The 20,762-nt window shown below is 44.9% G+C and overlaps 1 protein-coding gene across 5 annotated transcripts in view; it reads right to left on the bottom strand.

Annotated features, from left to right (window-relative positions):
* The window catches only part of LOC124054373 (phosphatidylinositol 4,5-bisphosphate 3-kinase catalytic subunit alpha isoform-like), a 32,790-nt gene extending 12,406 nt beyond the window's left edge, over nucleotides 1-20,384 (bottom strand). For 3 of the 5 annotated variants that reach the window (XM_046380298.1, XM_046380301.1, XM_046380300.1), the window contains exons 1-10: nucleotides 18,864-20,384; nucleotides 17,337-17,465; nucleotides 16,856-17,203; nucleotides 16,435-16,644; nucleotides 16,145-16,212; nucleotides 15,691-15,819; nucleotides 15,521-15,574; nucleotides 15,314-15,423; nucleotides 15,071-15,212; nucleotides 8,835-8,920 (exon numbers count right to left, since the gene is read on the bottom strand). In XM_046380298.1, coding sequence (XP_046236254.1) covers nucleotides 8,835-8,920; nucleotides 15,071-15,212; nucleotides 15,314-15,423; nucleotides 15,521-15,574; nucleotides 15,691-15,819; nucleotides 16,145-16,212; nucleotides 16,435-16,644; nucleotides 16,856-17,203; nucleotides 17,337-17,421 — 1,232 coding nt within the window. In that variant the 5' untranslated portion in view covers nucleotides 17,422-17,465; nucleotides 18,864-20,384. The remainder of the gene's footprint in view (nucleotides 1-8,834; nucleotides 8,921-15,070; nucleotides 15,213-15,313; nucleotides 15,424-15,520; nucleotides 15,575-15,690; nucleotides 15,820-16,144; nucleotides 16,213-16,434; nucleotides 16,645-16,855; nucleotides 17,204-17,336; nucleotides 17,466-18,863) is intronic. The other 2 variants (XM_046380299.1, XM_046380303.1) reach the window with 2 other exon arrangements.
* Between the last annotated feature and the right edge of the window lie 378 nt (nucleotides 20,385-20,762).

Below are 20,762 nucleotides of genomic sequence, written 5' to 3'. Positions count from 1 at the left end.
CCACCTCTAAAATCCCACCAGCCCAGGAGGATGATCGAGCTCATCCAGTCAGTTGAAAAGGCCTTGAGCGACCTGACAGAACTCGGAAATACAGGAGCCATCAAAAACCCTCTCATCATCAGGTCAATAGAAAGCAAACTGCCAGACACAATGAAGCGGGATTGGCTACTCCACATGGTAAATCCAACAAATGCAGTAACCCCAGACAACCACTTTGACAAGCTCCTGAGTTACCTGAAAACTGAAGAAGAGGTCTTGGAGAGACTCGAGCAACTTCGAGTGGGTGAGAAGCCGGACAAGAGACCAGCTGACTTCAAGAAGTACGCCTCTACCAGGTCCACGAGTAAAGAGGGCTGTGTTGTCTGCGGTGACGAGCGGCATGCAGAAAAGCTCTTCTTCTGCAAGAAGTTTAAGGTGCTGAAGGTAAAAGACAAGCTAAGTGCTGTGGAGAGGCTGGGAGCCTGCACAAAGTGTTTGGAGTGTCATGACGAAGACAGTACCTGCAAAGACACTTACCTGTGTAAAAAGCCGGGCTGTAGGAGAGGCCATCACTTCTTCCTGTGTCAGAAAGCAGACCCTAGAAAAGAGGAGACAGAGACAGCAAAGTCAACCATGAAGAGGAATAAACTGACAGAAGAACAACAGCAATTCATGTCAGAACTGTCCCCTGAAATGGCGGAAAAATGCAAAAGAGCCTTTACAAATGCGTCTGCAAGATCCCTCAAAACCGACAGGCCTGGCGGCATGGAAGTGAGTGCGGTTCAAGAGCTCCCTGTGATCCTCATGCTACTGGAAGTTACCACCAATGCAGGGGAAGGGATCGGAACTCTAATCGACTTAGCCTCAGACACGAACTACATTACCCACCGTGCAGCAAGGAGACTGGATCTGAGGAGCGAAAAGATCACACTCGTCGTCCACGGGGTTGGAGGAATGGCCCTAAAGGTCAAAACAAGGCGATACCATCTCAGAGTGAGAGTTAAGACCCCCAGAGGAACGGAACGCGCCCATGAACTCCTCTGCTACGGCTTGGAAGACATCGCTAAGGTCCAAAACCCAGTCACTCCTGAACAGCTGAGGAGGTTCTTTCCCAACACCAACCTGGATGACCTGCGCAGGCCAGAACAAGTCGAACTCCTCATCAGCCATCGTGAGGGCCGACTTGTACCACAAAGGACGAAGGTGGTCGGTGACCTCGTTCTCTGGGACGGCCCACTGGGGAAGACAGTCGGTGGAACGCACCCGGACCTGTTTGAAAAAGTGGATCTGGCGGCGCACACCTCAAAAACCCACTTCGCACGATCCATGAGGGCCACAGCTGTGAAGTACCAGGAACTCTGCGACACAAATGGAATCTCAGCTGAAACCAGAAGCACTGTAGCCAACAAAGAATTCCTTAACTGGTGGAAGTGGGACAGTATTGGAGCAGCTTGTGAACCTAAGTGTGGAGGGTGCAGATGCGGCAACTGCCAACCAGGAGGCAAAGAAATGACACTGAGTGAGGAAAGAGAACTGGAGATCATCAGGAGAGGCCTCACCTTCATCAACACCGATGATCACAGCAGTGAATCACACTGGGACACAAAGTACCCATGGATCGAAGATCCAACTTCTCTGCCCAACAACCGAAGTGGAGTGGAAGCCACTTTCTTGAGAACAGAGAAGCAGCTCAAAAAAGAACCGGAGTGGAAAGTGAGATATACAGCTCAAGTCCATGAAATGGTGGAAAGAGGAGCAGCAAAGAAGCTCACCAAAGATACACTGACCAACTGGACAGGACCAGTCTGGTATGTGAGCCACTTGGTGGCGCCGAATCCACATTCCACTACAACACCTGTACGCCTGGTGTGGAATAGCAGTCAAAAGTTCAGGGGAACAAGCATGAACGATCTTCTGCTAAAAGGACCTGACGTCCTCAACCCGATCAGAGCAGTACTTCTCAGATTCAGGAGAGGGGTGCATGCTGCACTCGGCGACATCAAGAAGATGTATAACTCGGTGTGGTTGGAAGACCTGGAAGTACACCTACACAGGTTTCTCTGGAGAGACACAGAAGATGGCGAACTGGAGGAGTATGCAATCACACGAGTTAACATCGGTGACCGGCCAGCAGGATGCATCGCACAGCTGGCCATGAGAGAGACTGCAAAGCTACCCATGTTCACTCACCTGGAGGAGGAGCGCAGGATCCTGGAGGAAGACTCCTATGTCGACGATGTACTTACCTCTCACAATGACCTGGAAAAGCTGGACAAAAGCACAGCAGGAGTTGAAAAAATCCTCAAAGCAGGTGGATTCTTCCTGAAGCCCTGGGTCCGGTCAGGCCAAAGTGGGAGGGACATGCTCGCACCAGAAAGACCAGCAAACAAATTCCTTATTCTCCCAAATCAAAGGAGAGAAGAAGATGATAAAGCCCTGGGAGTCGGCTATCTTGTTGAAAGCGACAAACTGTACCCAATGACCTCAGTCAACTTCTCAAAGAGGAGGAAGAAAATGAGAGTGGGTCAAAATATCCTGGAGGAAGAGGTGAGAGGGAAAACTCCCAAGCCACTGACTAGAAGACAGCTGTTGAGCCAAGTAGCTAGCCTGTATGACCCAATAGGTCTTGTCACTCCTGCGAAACAGAAGGGTGCCATTCTAGTCAGGAGAGCCTTCCAGGAGGCCGGAACCAGCACAGCCCGAGACACCTGGGACAAGCCACTGTCAGAACAGTTGAGGGAAGAAGCAATCCAGCTTTTTGAGGAATACATCCACCTCAGCCAAATAACCTTCCACAGAAGCCTCACACCATGCAACTGGACCAAAAAACCATGGGGGATAACATTCTCTGATGGGAGTGACCAGAGCTACGGAGCCGTGGTGTACTTCAGGTGGGAGACTGCACAAGGCATTGAAGTCAGGCTCATCGAGTCAAAAGCAAAGCTTACGCCACTTGACCAGAAGGGGGAACCAGTCAAAGCTGAAATCTGTGGTGCTGTCTATGCTGTCCGCCTAAGAAGGTACATTGAGAAGCACTCTCGGATAGAGATTGAAAAATGGCTCCACCTGCTGGACAGTCAAACTGTGTTGGGAGCAATCCAAAGAGACAGCTATGGATATCAGACGTTCTTTGCGAACAGAGTCGGAGAAATCCAGAAGACCACATCCCCTGATGAGTGGTGGTGGATCCAGGGAGACCTCAATGTGGCAGACATCATAACAAGAGGTGCAGCCCCAGAAGATCTCAAAGAGGATTCTGTGTGGCAGAATGGACCAGACTTCCTGAAACTACCTGTGGGAGAGTGGCCAAAGAAGTCTGCCAAAGATGTTGCTACCCATGCTAGAGAAGGGATAAACAAGCTTCAAAGAAAGTCCTTCTCAGCAGCACTGACGAGAGCACAGCTCAAGAAAGCCACACACAATGCGCCATCTAGTGGTACAAGCAGCCCAGTGACAGTCACAGCCAAAGGAGGCACTGATGCTCAGCAAAGCACCGCAGATGGAAAGGGGCCCAGGACTCAACTCCGAAGACCACCAGCTGGTTCTGCAGTAAAAGAACTGATCAATGTCAGAAAGTTCAGCAGCTTGACCAAGATGACCAGAGTTATCGCCTGGGTGTGGAGAGCTGCAATGAAGTGGAAAGAATTACTGGGCAAAACCCAATCCACAAGTAAGCCAAAGTGGGAGGTGCTCTCATCGGAAGAGCTAAAATCCAGAGCAAAACAAGCTGTACTTACCATCGGCGAGTATGAAGATGCTCAGAGAGACCTCTTCCTCGCAGCACAAGAGGGTGCATGCTTCCAAGACGCCACCCTCAACAGACTGGCTGTGTACAAAGATACAAAAACCGGACTCTTGGTCTGTGGAGGAAGATTTCAGATCTTTGATGACGACAAAACCACTGTACCAATCTTACCTTGTGATGCGTGGGTATCCTCTCTTCTGGCACAAGAAGCCCACAATGCAAACCATGAGGAAATAGCAGGTACACTCCTGAGGATGAGGAAAAAAGCATGGGTCACAAGAGGCCGGAAACTGGCTCAGAAGATTGTGGACAGCTGTGTGATATGCAGAAAGACCAGAGCTAAAAAGTGCCAACAAATCATGAGTGACCTCCCATCCGAACGGATTACACCAGCAAGACCATTCGAATTCACAACATTGGATCTATTCGGACCTTATGAAGTGAAGGATGAAGTGAAGAAGAAAACAAGGCTCAAAGTATGGGGGTTAGTCTTCTGCTGCATGGCATCCCGAGCTCTGCACACAGATGTCGTAAGTGACCAGTCTTCTGAAGGTTTCCTGCTGGCCTACAAAAGATTCACAGCACTAAGAGGTCATCCAAAGAAGCTGTGGTCAGACCCTGGGAAAAACTTTGTGGGTGCCAGACCTGCGCTCAATGACCTGTACACCTTTCTTGGCCAGCTACAATCGCCAGAGGTTGAGAATGAAGTCTCCAAGCATGGGACAGAATGGAGCTGGAAAATTCACCCCGCTGATTCCCCTCATAGAAATGGAGCTGCAGAGGCTGCTGTACGCACCGTGAAGCGCGCTCTGCACAACCTGGGAGGAGACGGGTGCTTTACCTGGAGTGAGTTCCAAACCTTCCTCTACATGGCTGCAAACCTTGCCAATGAGAGACCCATAGATGCCAGAACTCAAAGCCGAGAGGACTGTGTGGAGTACATCAGCCCAAATTCTCTTCTGCTTGGGAGAACAGGACCTAGAGGAGACCTCGGAAGCTTCGACTTTGATGGCTACCCCTACAAAAGGCTAAGAGCAATTCAAACAGAAGTTGACCGGTTCTGGAGGAAGTGGAGTCAGTTGGCGGGGCCCAATCTATTCACCAGGAGCAAGTGGCACACGACACACAGAAATGTAGCCACAGGAGACATTGTCTGGCTTGCCGACCAAAATGCACTGAGGAGTCAGTACAAACTGGCCAGAGTCATCAGCGTCAATCCTGACAAGAAGGGCGTCGTCAGAGATGTTCATGTCCGAACCTTCCCCAGCTATCCAGTCTCGACCATGAAATCTAACCAGAGGTCAACAAGAAAACTGAAAATCAAAATCCCCTCTACAGTTCTGCACAGGGATGTACGACGGGTCATTGTTCTAATACCTGTTGAGGAACAAAAGAACACCATCAAGGAAAGAGAAAACAACACACACTGACCATCTACGACTCTTGTGACCTCTCTGAGTTTCACAACCGAGAGGTCAAGTGGGAGGTGTCACGCCAACTGACAAAAAAGCACAACCAAAACATCAAAAACCTTTCATTCACTTTGCAAACAAAACAAGTCTTCAGCCGGACCTACAGGGGGCAGTCAATCAGTTCAACAACACCAGCAAAGCACTCCAACCACTTCCTGTCAAGAGGAGGAACTTCCTGTTAGACGGCCATCTTAACCATCAGTTCAACACATGCTGTGGGAGACAAAGGAGGAAAGTTTGTGGAGAGCAAAAGCTTAAAGAAACAAACCAAACCAAGAAAACTAAAATCCCTCAGTTCACCGTCAAACGCAACTGGTAGGAGATGTGACTTTCTTAAATTACTCACCTGTTGTTGTGGAATGGATGGACTTGTGCTCAACATGTGCTCCACATGTGCACATGCAAAATGTTTGGCCTCATTGGGCATCTGACTTAGTTTGTTTAATGGTAGTGACTTTCAGTTGATTATTTCCACTTAATTTGTTGTTTGCCTACAGTAGTTTGTAGTCTGCACTTTAAGTTTGACAAAGCAGTTTTTAATGGCTCAAGCCTATTCAATTGTTTGGAGCAGCAAAGCTGATGCTTTACTTGAATTTTGCTTTTGTTTAACACTCCACTGGAGTTACTCATTTGCTTGAGTTAAATATTGAAAAAAATGTATTTGTTTATATGTGATTAAGGTTAAATCTTAAAGGTTTGTTAGCACATGCTGACTTAATGCTAAGGCATTGCTAGTTTGGTGCATTCAAAGAGTTGTAATTAGTAATAGTACTTACTGCATGGACTTTTATTTTACATTTTAATGATTTTGTGTTTGTTAAACTTGAAATAACGCAATGTCTTGTTATTCTTGTGTTCAAGGTTTTCAACCTGCTGCTATTGAATGACTGAATGACCCCTTCATCAACAAAACAAAGTTCAATAAAACATAAAAAGGGGAAATCCTTGTCAAGAGTTGTTCCTTGCGTGACCAAGCTCTTTCAAGTGGAGCATTAACTGAGGGATCAAATAAAAAGACACCAAAACTTGACAATATTACTGCACAGATTGGAACACCTAATTGGCATCAAAGGAACCGCATTAAGCTGGTTTCAGTCTTATTTATCAGATCGATTTCAATTTGTTCATGTTAATGATACATCGTCCACACTCACAAAAGTCAGTCATGGAGTTCCCCAAGGTTCTGTACTTGGGCCAATATTATTCAGCCTGTATATGCTCCCCATTGGTGATAGTATTAGGAAACACTCCATACATTTTCATTGTTATGCGGATGACACACAATTGTACTTATCAATGAAACCAGATGAAACAAATCAGCTAGTCAAGCTTCAGGCATGTCTTAAAGATATAAAAACCTGGATGACCAGCAACTTCCTACTTCTAAATTCAGACAAAACTGAAGTTATTGTTCTGGGCCCCGAACACCTTAGAAACAAACTATGCAGTGATATTGCATTGATAGATGGCTTAGCCGTGGCCTCAAGCTCCACTGTAAGAAATTTAGGAGCTATCTTTGACCAGGACATGTCCTTTAACTCGCACATAGCAAATATTTCAAAGACTGCATTCTTTCACCTCCACAATATCGCAAAGATTAGGCACATCCTGAGTCAGAAAGATGCAGAAAAATGAGTCCATGCATTCATTACCTCTAGACTGGATTACTGTAACTCCCTGCTATCAGGCTGCCTCAGTAAATCCATAAAGACTCTTCAGTTAATCCAGAACACTGCAGCACGACTACTGACAAGAACCAGCATGAGAGACCATATTTCTCCTGTTCTGGGTTCTCTACATTGGCTACCTGTAAAATTCAGGATAGATTTTAAAATTCTCCTCCTCACTTATAAAGCCCTGAACGGTCAGGCACCATCCTATCTTAAAGAGTTAATAGTTCCCTATTATCCCACCAGAACTTTGCGTTCCCAAAATGCAGGGCTACTTGTGGTTCCTAGAGTCCTCAAAAGTAGATTGGGAACCAGAGCCTTTAGTTATCAAGCTCCTCTACTATGGAACCATCTTCCGGTTTCGGTCCGGGAGGCAGACACCCTCTCTATATTTAAGAGTAGACTAAAAACTTTCCTCTTTGATAAAGCTTATAGTTAGGGCTGGCCTAGGCCGGCCCCTAGTTATGCTGCTATAGGCTTAGACTGCCGGGGGCCCTCCCATGACGCACTGAGCTCTTTCTTCCTCTCCCTCTCCTTCTGCACACATTCATGTCCCATTAATGCATATTACTAACTCAGCTTCTTCCCTGGAGTTCCTGTGCTTTCTTGTCCCGCAGATTCCTATCGATCATGACTGGACCTCCTGCTGCGGTCCTGCTGTCGTCCTGCTCAAAACCTGCTGCAATTACTACTGTTTAGTCATAATCTGATTTAAATCTGTCAGGACTCAGTACAGCTACTACCATTATTGTTACTACCATTGTTATCAAAATCACCATAATACCTTCTGTATACTTCAATGTCATTATCATTATCTATATTCCGATACTTCTGGTATTATTACTGCTGCTATGCATCTGTGCTTGTGTGCTCCTTCTCTTACACCCCACCCCCTCTGCCTCTCTCCCTTGCTCTCTCTCTCTCTCTCCTGCTCTCTCTCCCTCTCTCTCTCTCTCTCTCTCTCCTTGTCTGTCTCTCTCTCTCAACCCAAACGGTCAAGGCAGATGGCCGCCCATCTTGAGTCGGGGTCTGCTCTGAGGTTTCTGCCTTCTAAAAGACAGTTTTTCCTCGCCACTGTCGCCAAGTGCTTGCTCAAGGGGGAATGTTGCGCTCTCTCTATTTTACAATTTAATTCAAGAGTTTGGTCTAGACCTGCTCAAATTGGAAAGTGTCATGAGATAACTTTTGTTGTGAATTGGCGCTATATAAATAAACTGAATTGAATTGAAACTGAATTGACTGTGCAAATGGGGCGGCACGGTGGTGCAGTGGTTAGCACTGTTGCCTCGTAGCAAGAGGGTTCCAGGTTCGAATCCTGGTCAGGGCCCTTCTATGTTGAGTTTGCATTTTCTCCGGGTACTCCGGCTTGCATTGCCCCTGGGTGTGAGTGTGAGAGTGTGTGGTTGTCCCTGCGATTGATTGGGTGTAGCCCGCTTCTCGCCCGTAGTCAGCTGGGATAGGCTCCAGCCCCCCCGTGACCCTGACAGATAAGCAGTATAGAAAATGGATGGATGTACAAAAAAAAGACCTTCGTAGCACCAGAGGGGCATATTACTCCTCATTAATAGAAAGGAACAGGAACAATCCTGTATTCTTCTTTAATACTGTAGCCAGGCTGCCTAAAAACCATAGTGCTGTTGAGCCATGCATCGCCCCGACTCTCAGCAGTGATGATTTCTTAACTTTCTTCATTGAAAGTCTTCATTGAAAGTTAAGAAATCAGAAAGTTAACTTTCTTCACTGATAAGATTGTGAACATCAAAGCAAGGATTGTCAGTAATACTCCATCAAATACAGTTTCTCTTATAGCAACCTCCACACCTAAAGCACGTTTGGACAACTTCTCCCCCATTCACCTCTGAGACAAACTGCTTGTAAAAATGGGCTATACAAATAAAATTGTCTTGTATTGTCTTGTCTTGTATGTTGCGTATGTTGTTGTGTGTGTGTATTCAGTGTGTGTGGTACCTGGGGTTGGAGCAGGGGACTCTCTGTGTGTTGACATTGTCACAAAGCGGCTCTCCTCCATGATAAATACCTGTCCTCACATAGATCTACACACACACACACACGTTGACAGGTTTACAAATACACACTCATGGCAGGTTGCTGGCCAGCGGCTAAGCAACGTGCTTCAAAGAAAATCCAGTAAAAAACTCAAACTATCCAATACAGTCTGACAATATAACACGCATCTCACGCGTGGGTCAGTGTCCAACTATATTAATAGTTCAGTATTGTAGCTAGGGGCTACAACAAAGCAATATTTGAGATCATATTTCTCCCGTACTGGTTTCTCTACATTGGCTACCTGTAAAATTCAGGATAGATTTTAAAATTCTCCCCACATATAAAGCCCTGAATGGTCAGGCACCATCCTATCTTAAAGAGTTAATAGTTCCCTATTATCCCACCAGAGCTTTGCGTTCCCAAAATGCAGGGCTACTTGTGGTTCCTAGAGTCCTCAAAAGTAGATTGGGAACCAGAGCCTTTAGTTATCAAGCTCCTCTACTATGGAACCATCTTCCAGTTTTGGTCTGGGAGGCCGACACCCTCTCCACCTTTAAGAGTAGACTAAAAACTTTCCTGTTTGATAAAGCTTATAGTTAGGACTGGCCTAGGCCGGCCCCTAGTTATGCTGCTATAGGCTTAGACTACCGGGGGCCCTCCCATGACGCACTGAGCTCTTTCTTTCTCTCCTTCTGCACACATTTATGTCCCATTAATGCATATCACTAACCCAACTTATTCCCTGGAGTCCTTGTGCTTTCTCATCTCGCAGGTTCCCAAGGATTGTGGTTGGACCTCCTGCTGTGGTCCTGCTCGAAAATCACTGCGATTACTAGTGTTTAGTCATAATCTATTTTAATTCTGTTACTTCTCTGTACAGCTACTACCATTATTACAGTTACTAATACTGCTATCATAATCACCGTAGTACCTCCTGTATATTTCATCATCATTATCTACAGTTCCAATATTTCTGTATTATTACTGCTGCTATGCATCTCTGCTTGTGTGCTCCTTCTCTCCCCACCCCCTCTCCCTCTCTCCTTGTCTGTCTATCTCAATCTCTCTCCCGCTCTCTCTCTCTCTCCTTGTCTATCTGTCTGTCTCTCTCTCTCTCTCTCTCTCTCTCTCTTAACCCAACCGGTCAAGGCAGATGGCCGCCCATCTTGAGCCAGGGTCTTGTTGGGATCTCTGGCCATGCGCTCTGGAGAACAAAACAACGTGGATCGCTGGGCAATCAGCTGATCGCACGTTAATGAGCCGCGCGCCGACTTTGTTAAGGACGAAACAAAGTTTGTTAACTTCTTCACCGGTGATTTTCTCTGCTGCCGCCGAGAGATCAAGACTCCGCATCATCTGAGATAACGGACCGCCAGCATCCCGGTGAGGACGACGCTGCGAATGTTTAAGCGGATCATTATTTCAAACTCCGAAAGATCGGAGCAACTCAAATTAAGAGGCTTATGTCTGGGCAGAGATAGTGTAAAGTAGGGATGTTTACACATGATTTCCTGTAACTTGTAAGTGCTGCATTCGTTGATTTTGGTTTCCGGTCGTCCACTTCCGCTGGTTCAGCGAGACCGCGCGTCACCGGTTAAAGGACCAATAGCTGAGCAGATAAGTTCCGGTTTACACGCCCCCCCGCGTCATCCCTCTGCCATCTTGGTCTCCATTGTCATATCTCTCTCTCTCTCTCTCTCTCTCACACACACACACACACACCCACACACACACACACACACACGCACACACACCCCTGTATATATGCACACCTATGTATAAATATACTCTTGCTGCTGTACCTGTGTTATCTTTAGTTAATAGTTAATGTGTGTTGATAAAACTTAGATTATAATAGTGTTTATTACAAAGTGATACTTATCTCTGGATGGTTGTTGCTGGTTAATAAATCCTGTTATAGTTTAACCTGTCGTTGTCTGTGGTTATTGTGAATGTACTTGTACTAACAGCTGAATTCATGACAGCCAGTGCTCGGAATCATCCTTCACAATTTTAAGAGACTGTTATTTCCCATTTATTAATTTGGCTATTGGTCCCTGGTGACAGGGTGGTGCCCCGATATTTATGTGTATAAAGCATACACTGATTTTTGCTTTGACGATTATCCCCATAATCAATGACTCTTTTGCCAATAATCAAATTGCTCCTACTAGTGCACAACAGTCTGCTCCGAGGTTTCTGCCTTCTAAAAGGCAGTTTTTCCTCTCCACTGTCGCCAAGTGCTTGTTCAAGGGCTCTCTGTATTACAATTTAATTAAAGAGTTTGGTCTGGACCTGCTCTAATTGGAAAGTGTCATGAGATAATGTTTGTTGTGAATTGGCGCTATATAAATAAACTGAATTGAATTGAATATTACAAGTCTCAAGCTATACTAGCTGCTTCTCTCCTCTCTCGTCATCATCCTCCTCTCTTTTTCACCTTGACCTCTCTGCCAAAACAATAATCAGTCCCACTCACTTAACCAATCATATGACTAGAAAACTGATGTCTACCTGGGCGGATCAATTACAAGAAGGTGAAGAAAACACATATACAGTGGTGGTCAAACGTTTACATACACTTGTAAAGAACATAATGTCATGGCTGTCTTGAGTTTCCAGTTATTTCAACAACTCTGATTTTTCTCTGATATAGTGATTGGAACAGATCCTTCTTTGTCACAAAAAACATTCATGAAGTTTGATTCTTTTATGACTTTATTATGGGTAAACTGAAAATGTGACGAAATCAGCTGGGTCAAAAATATACATACAGCAACATGAATGAGCAATTTTGGAGACTTAGAAAGTTGTGTCAATGACATGAGCTTCATAGCATGACCTCTTAACTTCTTGCACAGATTTGAAAAAGAGAACCATTGACTTGAACAAGTCAGGAAAGTCACTTGGAGCCATTTCAAAGCAGCTGCAGGTTCCAAGAGCAACAGTGCAAACAATTGTTTGTAAGTATAAAGTGCATGGCACTGTTTTGTCACTGCCACGATCAGGAAGAAAACGCAAGCTGTCACCTGCTGCTGAGAGAAAACTGGTCAGGAGGGTGAAGAGTCAACCCAGGAGCACCAAAAAGCAGATCTGCCAAGAATTAGAAGCTGCTGGAACACAGGTGTCAGTGTCCACAGTCAAGCGTGTTTTGCATCGCCATGGACTGAGAGGTTGCCGTGCAAGAAGGAAGCCCTTGCTCCAAAAGCGGCACCTTAAGGCTCGACTAAAGTTTGCTGCTGATCACATGGACAAAGATAAGACCTTCTGGAGGAAAGTTCTGTGGTCAGATGAAACAAAAATTGAGCTGTTTGGCCACAATGCCCAGCAATATGTTTGGAGGAGAAAAGGTGAGGCCTTTAACCCCAAGAACACCATGCCTACCATCAAGCACGGTGGTGGTAGTATTATGCTGTGGGCCTGTTTTGCTGCCAATGGAACTGGTGCTTTACAGAGAGTCAATGGGACAATGAAGAAGGAGGATTACCTTCAAATTCTTCAAGAAAACCTGAAGTCATCAGCCCGAAGGTTGGGTCTTGGGCGCAGTTGGGTGTTCCAACAGGACAATGACCCCAAACACACATCAAAAGTGGTAATGGAATGGCTAAATCAGGCTAGAATTAAGGTTTTAGAATGGCCTTCCCAAAGTCCTGACTTAAATCCCATTGAGAACATGTGGATAATGCTGAAGAAACAAGTCCATGTCAGAAAGCCAACAAATTTAACTGAACTGCACCAATTCTGTCAAGAGGAGTGGTCAAAGATTCAACCAGAAACTTGCCAGAAGCTTGTGGATGGCTACCAAAAGCGCCTAATTGAAGTAAAAATGGCCAAAGGACATGTAACCAAATATTAGCATTGCTGTATGTATATTTTTGACCCAGCTGATTTCGTCACATTTTCAGTTTACCCATAATAAAGTCATAAAAGAATCAAGCTTCATGAATGTTTTTTGTGACAAAGAAGGATCTGTTCCAATCACTATATCAGAGAAAAATCAGAGTTGTTGAAATAACTGGAAACTCAAGACAGCCATGACATTATGTTCTTTACAAGTGTATGTAAACTTTTGACCACCACTGTAGTTAGGCTGTCATGCCTCAAACATGTCAAACAAACAAAGGTTACAATTCTTAAAGAAATACAAATTTTAGACTCATCATCATAAAACAATATCATCTGTAAAACAATATTTTAATAATGTATTGATGTACTATTTATATGACAAGCATCACTTTTTAACCCTACTGTGGGTTTTCCTAGCACATCTTCAGCAGACACAGAGCTCCCAAAAGCTCTCTCAAGGGCCAGTATGTACTTCTCGGGTGAGGCTTCAGGGTTGCTGGCTCTTGCTGCTTGGGCTATTTCCAAAGCGGGGCCCTTTAAACTCTCGACAAGTCTTTTCCAACTGGAACAGTGGACAAAATTGTTGGTACCCCTCTTTTAATGAAAGAAAAACCCGCAATGGTCACTGAAATAACTTGAAACTGACAAACATAATAATAAATTTACTGTACTCTCTGTCGAGAATGTGGACATTGTTGTCATGAAAGGAATGTCCCTTTTCCTTGAGGTGTAAGTGGACTGCTGAGTCTTGTCCTGTAGAGGTGGCTCTCCTGTGTTGTGCCATTCTTCTGTGGAGTGGTTGTTTAGTTTCACCAATGTAAAGATCAGAGCATTCTTCACTGCACTGGACTGCGTATATGATGTTGCTCTGTTTTTATTTTGTCCTTGGGGTGGACCAGTTTCTGTCTCAGTGTAATCATGGGTTTAATTTTTCTGATAACCCTGATATGTAAGGAATGACAATGTTGCTCCTTTTCCTGTTGTTGTCCTTTTTTATTGTTAGTGGGTCTTCTTTTTGTGGCTTTGGTGAGTGCCCAGTTGGGGTAGCCACATGTTTTTAGGGCCGACTTGAGGTGTTGTTGTTCCTTCACCTGTCCTGCTGAGCTGGTGGGGACTGTCTCAGCTCTGGAACCTCAAGGAAAACATTCCTTTGATGACAGCAATGTCCACATTCTTGACAGGGAGGACAGGTGGTACAAAAGAGGGGTCTAGGAAGCCATCTATGTTAAGTTGGAAAAACCTTCACTCAACAGAGGTGGTGGACTTAGACATCACCTCTCTTACACTTACAATGCTGTCCTCCCATCCATACCTAGAAAGTTTCACCCCAATTCACACGAAAGCCATAACAACAATAGGTCGTTAATCGGTCATACCCGAATTCATTAACATTCTCACAGCCATTAGCCAGTCGTTAGAACCAGATAGCCAGTCGTTAGACACAGGGGGCCAATCACTGTCCGTCCAACTACATAGACTAATCTGCAGGACTATCTGATCCTTTGTTTCAGTTAGTTTCCCTTAGTCACTCCCACTGAGGGGTATATATTGGTTCCTCACCAGTCAGTTTTCAGAACTGATGAAGCTGCTTGGATTAGCAGCGAAACGTCTTCAAGCCTATCTACACAGTCCAGACGCCTTGCTTTAACTCTTTGCGTATTACTTTTGTCAGTTTCAAGTTATATCAGTGACCACTGTGGGTTTTTCTTTCATTAAAAGAGGGCTACCAACAATTTCGTCCGTGTGTGTATAACGCGCTCTGCATACTGGTGCGCTGTCACTATTCCGTCCTTGCGCTGGTCGTTGTTGAGTTTTGGCACTGGGGACGCACATTGAATCGAAGGAGCAGGACATGCGCATCTGCATCTCCTACCGTTTTTGAAATAAAGACTAAAAAATAAAGAAGGAGAGTGATGGTGATGATATCCTGAAGGATAAAAGAACTTTCAGTACTTTAAAATAGTAACTGCTAGTAATAAAAAAGCTGTATTTTATTCATTTAATTTTCAGTGTTTTAATAAATAGCTAAATACCGTGACGCTTCAAAGACAGTATTTTGTTGTAATGCTTTTGTTCATTTTCAATTGAAATTAAAGCACATTTTTTTCAACATATCCCATGATATTTTATTTTCTCCTATGAGGTGGGTTACCAAAACCCTCCATCCATGAAATTTTAGAACCCATTGTGGCCCATGAAACAAAAAGTTTGCCCACTCCTGTCCCAAAACCATGTAGTTTCCAAAGTGTCAACGGTAAAACAGACAGAAGACCAGAATTACTTGTGGTCATGTGGACCATTTGGTCCGTACAGGTACACTGACTGGACCAGAACACAGACTGACAGACCTTGTCAATGTCTCTGATGTTGACGTTCACGTAGGTGGCGCAGAGCAGCCGGACCCTCAGCAAAGTGTTGAAAGCCCACAGTGTGCGAGGAGGAGAACCATCACCTCCTCCTGGACAGGGAGACGGCTGAGGAGTCCGACGACTGAAACATAAACAGATATCATCTACCTGGCTACACTGCACCCGTACAAGCACCTGATTGGCTGCTGTTTGTGTGTCAGAAAGGCTGATTGGCTGCTGTACCTGTATGAAGGCGTGACAAAGCCAGAGGCAGGGAGCTGAGAGTAGAGACTGTCTTTGGAGACCAGCATCAGGTGAGGAAGACGACCAACTATGATACAGGAACGGATATACTGCAGAGAGAGACAGTTGGAAGTGAGACATCTAGAGATGGTGAGTCAGGTTGTGCTGAAAAGCTCATTAAAGTTTGAGCTTTCAGAGCATTGATACCTTGTACTGACTGAGAGGATACTTCTCCAACAGGTACTCATCACAGCCACACACCTGAGGAAACAGACAGGTAGACAGGGGAAATCGAAGAGTCAAGCAGACAGGTATATCATCAGGATGTAATTTCCCTGGTACACCTGGACACAGACAGGTAAGACAGACAGATGTACCTTCAGGATGTACTGTCCCTGGTACTCCTGGACACAGAGGCGGAGTTGCTGAGGTGAGAGGTGCATCGATCGGCTTTTCTTCCTGATGGACTCTGCTATCAGCTGCTCAGGTAAACTGTCATGACTCACCTGTACACAAACACACACAACAAGTCAGTCAGTGTCAGAAAGTTACAAAACTGTTGTGTGTCCTCCTTCAGTTCAGTGGGAGGAAAACTCCATCCAGCATCCACCTGCAGGTTCTGAGTCTACTTTCATCAGAGGGCAAGTTATTATCGCCAGTGAGGTCCAAAACTAGATGCCAATTCACATTTTAATTCATTCCACATAAGACTACAAATTTTTAATCCATGCTACTGAATTAGTACATTTTAAAACTTTATCAAAGAGTTTCAGACACTTTCCAAGCATCCTTTCATTTTGAAACCACCAACACCAGCCAACACAACTTTACCTTTAGAGTGTATTTCTGTTTGGAGTTCGACGGAGATACAATAACCCAGATGGTCACGATCAACCTCCCTGCAGAGAGACAGTCATGAAAAGAGAGAGACGGAAACAGATGGAGACAGGTACAGAAAGAGACACAGGTATAGAGAGAGAGACAGGTACACAATGAGACAGGTGAAACAGTGTCTTACTTGAGGTTGCTAATTGCGCACAGACAGACTGGTGTTCAGTTCAGTACACTGAAGGACAATTTGAGCCCATGAAGTCTCCTGGCTGGTCAGAGGGAGTGATTACCTTTGTCTAGCTTGTTGTAGATGTGCTGTGGGAGTTGGGGGCTGGATTCTACGTTGGGAGGGTAAACATAGAGTGCTTGACTGTGGGCCCCTCCCCCCTCTCTTTCCTCCATGGCCTCTCTGCACACACTCAGTATGGATCGGCGGAAGTCCTGAACCTCTGGATCCTTCATCATCTCGAACTCACAGACCGGCATCCCAATGGCAAACCCTGCACAAGGAGATGATTTTAGTGTGAGGGAGGGGAGACAATGGGAGAGACAGAGATAGTGTGACCTTGCTTTAGGACCAGTTTAACACTCTTTGTCACCTGTTCACTGAGTGACATTTTTCTGATCACTACTTTCTGATGGGATGTTTACTGAATAACCAACAACTTTGATGACAGGTGATCATTCACACACCTGTGAGGTGTGTGTTACCTATCTCTCGGTTCAGGATCTTTTCCTCCCGGTTGCCCAGCGGCTCAATGACCTTCAGGATAGGGTGAAACAGTCGGAGGTCACACAGTCGCCTTGTCTCGTCATAAAACTCCTCCCTCTCTGCCTCTTGGGTCACACCCACAAAGATGTAACATGACTCCTCCTGGCAAATCAGAGAGCAGAGGTTGTTAGTATAGTTATGATGCCTAGAAGAAGCAGGGTCAAAGGTCAAAGAGTGATGCACCTGCAGCAGGTGGTACAGGGGGTACTTCCTGGCCTCAGTGAAGAGCTGCTGCTTGATGCTGATGAGAGGAGTTTCTCTGAGACACTCCAGACTGACCATCATCCCTGGAACACATGTAAACACAATAAGGAGACAGAACAATAATAATAATAATGATAATACAGGATGGGACAGGACAAGAGGGGTCAGAACAGGACAGGAGTGGACAGGATGGGACACCACAGGAGAAACACATACCGTTGGGTAAGCAGCAGTCCACCAGGATCCGGGGGGGCATCAGGTGGAGCCCCCACAGCTCCCCTGACGATGGCCTTGGTGCCATGGCAGCCACAAATCACAAGCTGCCTCACCACAGCACTTGGCTAACTGGAAAAACAGACAGACAGGCATGTGAGACTCCTCTGTTTCAAAGTTGGCCCCGTTTGGCAACTTCAGTAAAACCCTTTCTGTCCCTAATGACACTGGAACCCTGGTAGTTCAACCCTGACCCTAGAACCACAGAACCTGGACCTATCATGTCTTGTCTTGCTCTGAAGAGGAACCACATTGGACCTCTTTGGTCCTGTTGGGAACCCTGTGTGAACTGAAATCAGAATCAGAATCAGAATTCCTTTATTAATCCCTTTGGTCGTGTCTGGTTCCTCTCATGCCTCTTTGGGAAACTGTTTGTTGGAGTTGGAAAAACTCTCTTCACTTTACAACATCACATGAATCAGGAAAACAAACAAACTGCTGGAGTCCACATTCAAGTGTAATTTAAATTTATCTTTGTTGTGTCATTTAGTTTTTCTCCTTTTCGTTGTTTCCTTTGTGTCTTGATTCAGTCCAGTTTTTACTAATGCCTCTCCTGTCATGTCCAGTTGTCCATATGTTGTCATGTTGTCTTTGAGTCTTTGGGATTTTTCAATCAGGCCATCGAACAAAGAGCAGAAAGTAGGACACACACACACACGGAGTAACACAGTGTGTGTGTCTTGCGTATTGTGTGCGTATGTGTGTTTCCTGTCTGTGTGTCAGGAAGTTCATTTCCTTCTTCCTGTTGACTTGCACATTTAAAGGAGCAGTCCGTCATCTTTTGACATCATCAACAAATACAATAAAGAACATTTTAAAATAAAATTGTTTATTCATCTGTGGCAAAAAAAAATTCCAGCAAAAATGTAACTTTTAGAAGTTTGAATAAAAATATACATCTTGTGATTTTTTTCCTGTAATGAAAACTGAAAATATTTAAAGTGTACAGGATGAAACCTGGAGCTTCCTCAAATCAGTAGTAGTAACAGCAGTAGAAGAAAGACCACAAACGTCTACAGAGGGAACACTAAGGTTCACTGCTAAATGTTTCTGGATATTATATATTCAGGTTCAAAATGAACCAGAACCACATCAGTCTGAACCATTGTGTGGTGATGTTTACTGATGATGTCACATGTTTGTTTACATGTTTGTAAACACTGTAGGTAAACAGGAAGATATTCTAAACAGGCTGATTTTATCTTCACTTCCATTTAATTTATCAATTGATTCAAATCATCACAAACTGAACCTCAATCACCAAACAAATAAATATTTGTGAATGGAACGAATTATCAATATTGATTCTCTTCCCCTGCTTTCCTCCTCTCCTTGTCTCCTCCTCTCCTCTCCTCTCCTCATGACCTCAGACTATGGTTGCCATGACAACAAGAGTGGGAGCATCGACGAGGAATGAAAAAAGAAAAAGAAAGAAATAAAGATGGACTCTTTGTTCTGTCTGTCACTCACCTGAGCCCCTGACTGTCGGTCCAGTTGCACAAGCCTCCAGTCATAGCATCTGTCTATCTGTCTGACTGCCTGTCTGTCTGACTGTCTTTGTCTCCAGTTATGAATCAGCCGGTGGATCCATCAGTCGCTGCCTCAATGGTTCTTTGTTCAACTCAAACACAAAGAACCGCAACAAACCATACTGGAAACCTGACTGTCTCTCTGACTGCCTGCCTGTCTGCCTGCCTGACTGTCTGACTGAGCGCTTGTCTGTCTGCCTGTGTAGCCGGTAGCAGCAGCAGAGGGAAGCTGCTGCTTGCCGGCAGCTGCAGAACAATGTGCTGGAGGAGGAGGAGGAGGAGGAGGGTGTTTAGGTGTCGGCTCATCCTCCTCCTCTCTTAAAGAGCCAGGAGCCTCTCAGACAAGACAGGAAAATACACTACGTAATATAATATATATACATACAGTATAATTTACAATCAAGTTGTGCATGTTGTGATTACATCAGCCACGTGTCTCGATGGGATTCCTCAACAATATAAGAAATTAAAAAAATATATATCTTTATTAACTGCAATTACATGTTTTTTATTGTTGTTGCTGCAGCAGTGTGTTTCTCTTTGTGTTTCTATGGAGTTTATGTAGTCTGACACTAAGCATGTAGACTGGAGTAAAAACAAGTAACCAGGAGCGTTGACTTGTTTCAATTTAAACGTTTCTAAATCTAAAAACGAGAGTCCACATGAGCTGTCCAAAAATTCTGAAACACTAACACTGAAGGTGTCCTGGAGAAGGATTCTGACAGTCCAGGGTCCTCAGGGACCACATACACTCAGGTCACATATGACAGCCAATCAGAGAGTGAGATTTTCAAATACACACACACACACACACACACACACAGTGAGATAATCCTAACACTGATTTTGTTTTCCAGATTCTCTTTGTTTACCAGTGTGTGTGTGTGTGTGTGTGTGTGTGTGTGTGTGCGTGTAGGGGGTGGAGTCTGTTGGATTAAGGGCCGCCTCTCTGTTTGTTAAACAGCTGGTGTTCTGCTCCAGATTGTGAACTTCATCCCCCCACCCTGCTGATCCAGTTTCTGGACTCCATCTTCAAAATGGTCCAGCAGAGGACGTCCTTCCTGTTCCAGCTCAGGAATTTGAACCTCCTGATCCAGTTCTACTCTGCATTAACCATCCATTAACAAAACAGGACAGAGGGCAACAGACAGTCAAGAAAACCTGTTGTCCCTTAAGGACTATCGCAGCCTGTAACTGTTCCGACTACCGTTCTGGATCACAGCAAGTTAGGAGCCCATCCCAGCTGACTATGGGCGAGAGGCATTTATTCCAAATGAAAAACAAAAAATGTAACATATACATAAGTTTTGCCACTTTGCTGTGACACTCAAATTTGAGCTCAGGTGCTTCCTGTTTCCATTAATCATCCTTCAGAGGTTTCTACAGCTTGAGTTGAGTCCACCTGTTTTAAATTCAGTTGATTGGCTGTGATCTGGAAAGGCACACACCTGTCTATATAAGCCCTCACAGTTGACAGTGCAATGAAGTCAAAGGAATTGTCTGTAGACCTCCGAGACAGGATTGTGTCGAGGCACAGATCTGGCAAAGGGTACAGAAAGATTTCTGCCACATTAAAGGTCCCAAAGAGCACAGTGCCCTCCATAATCCATAAATGGAAGAAGTTTGGAAAATTCTCTGGTCTGATGAAACAAAGATTGAACTCTTTAGCATGACTAACTGTGTGTCCAGTTGTCCTCGTAGTTTTGTGTCTCTCCCTCCCTTTCTTTCTCTCCCTGTATCTTTCTGCAGGTTTCTCTCCATCCAGATCTACATGTTGAACTGCATCCTCTGACAAACCCAGAGACAAACCCAGTGTCTACTGTCAACATCTGCCTGTTGT

The sequence above is a fragment of the Scatophagus argus genome, chromosome 23, assembly GCF_020382885.2.
Source record: "Scatophagus argus isolate fScaArg1 chromosome 23, fScaArg1.pri, whole genome shotgun sequence".
Classification (NCBI taxonomy): domain Eukaryota; kingdom Metazoa; phylum Chordata; class Actinopteri; family Scatophagidae; genus Scatophagus; species Scatophagus argus.
Note: the sequence above shows the minus strand (reverse complement) of the source record. Positions and strands in the feature narration are given on the sequence as shown.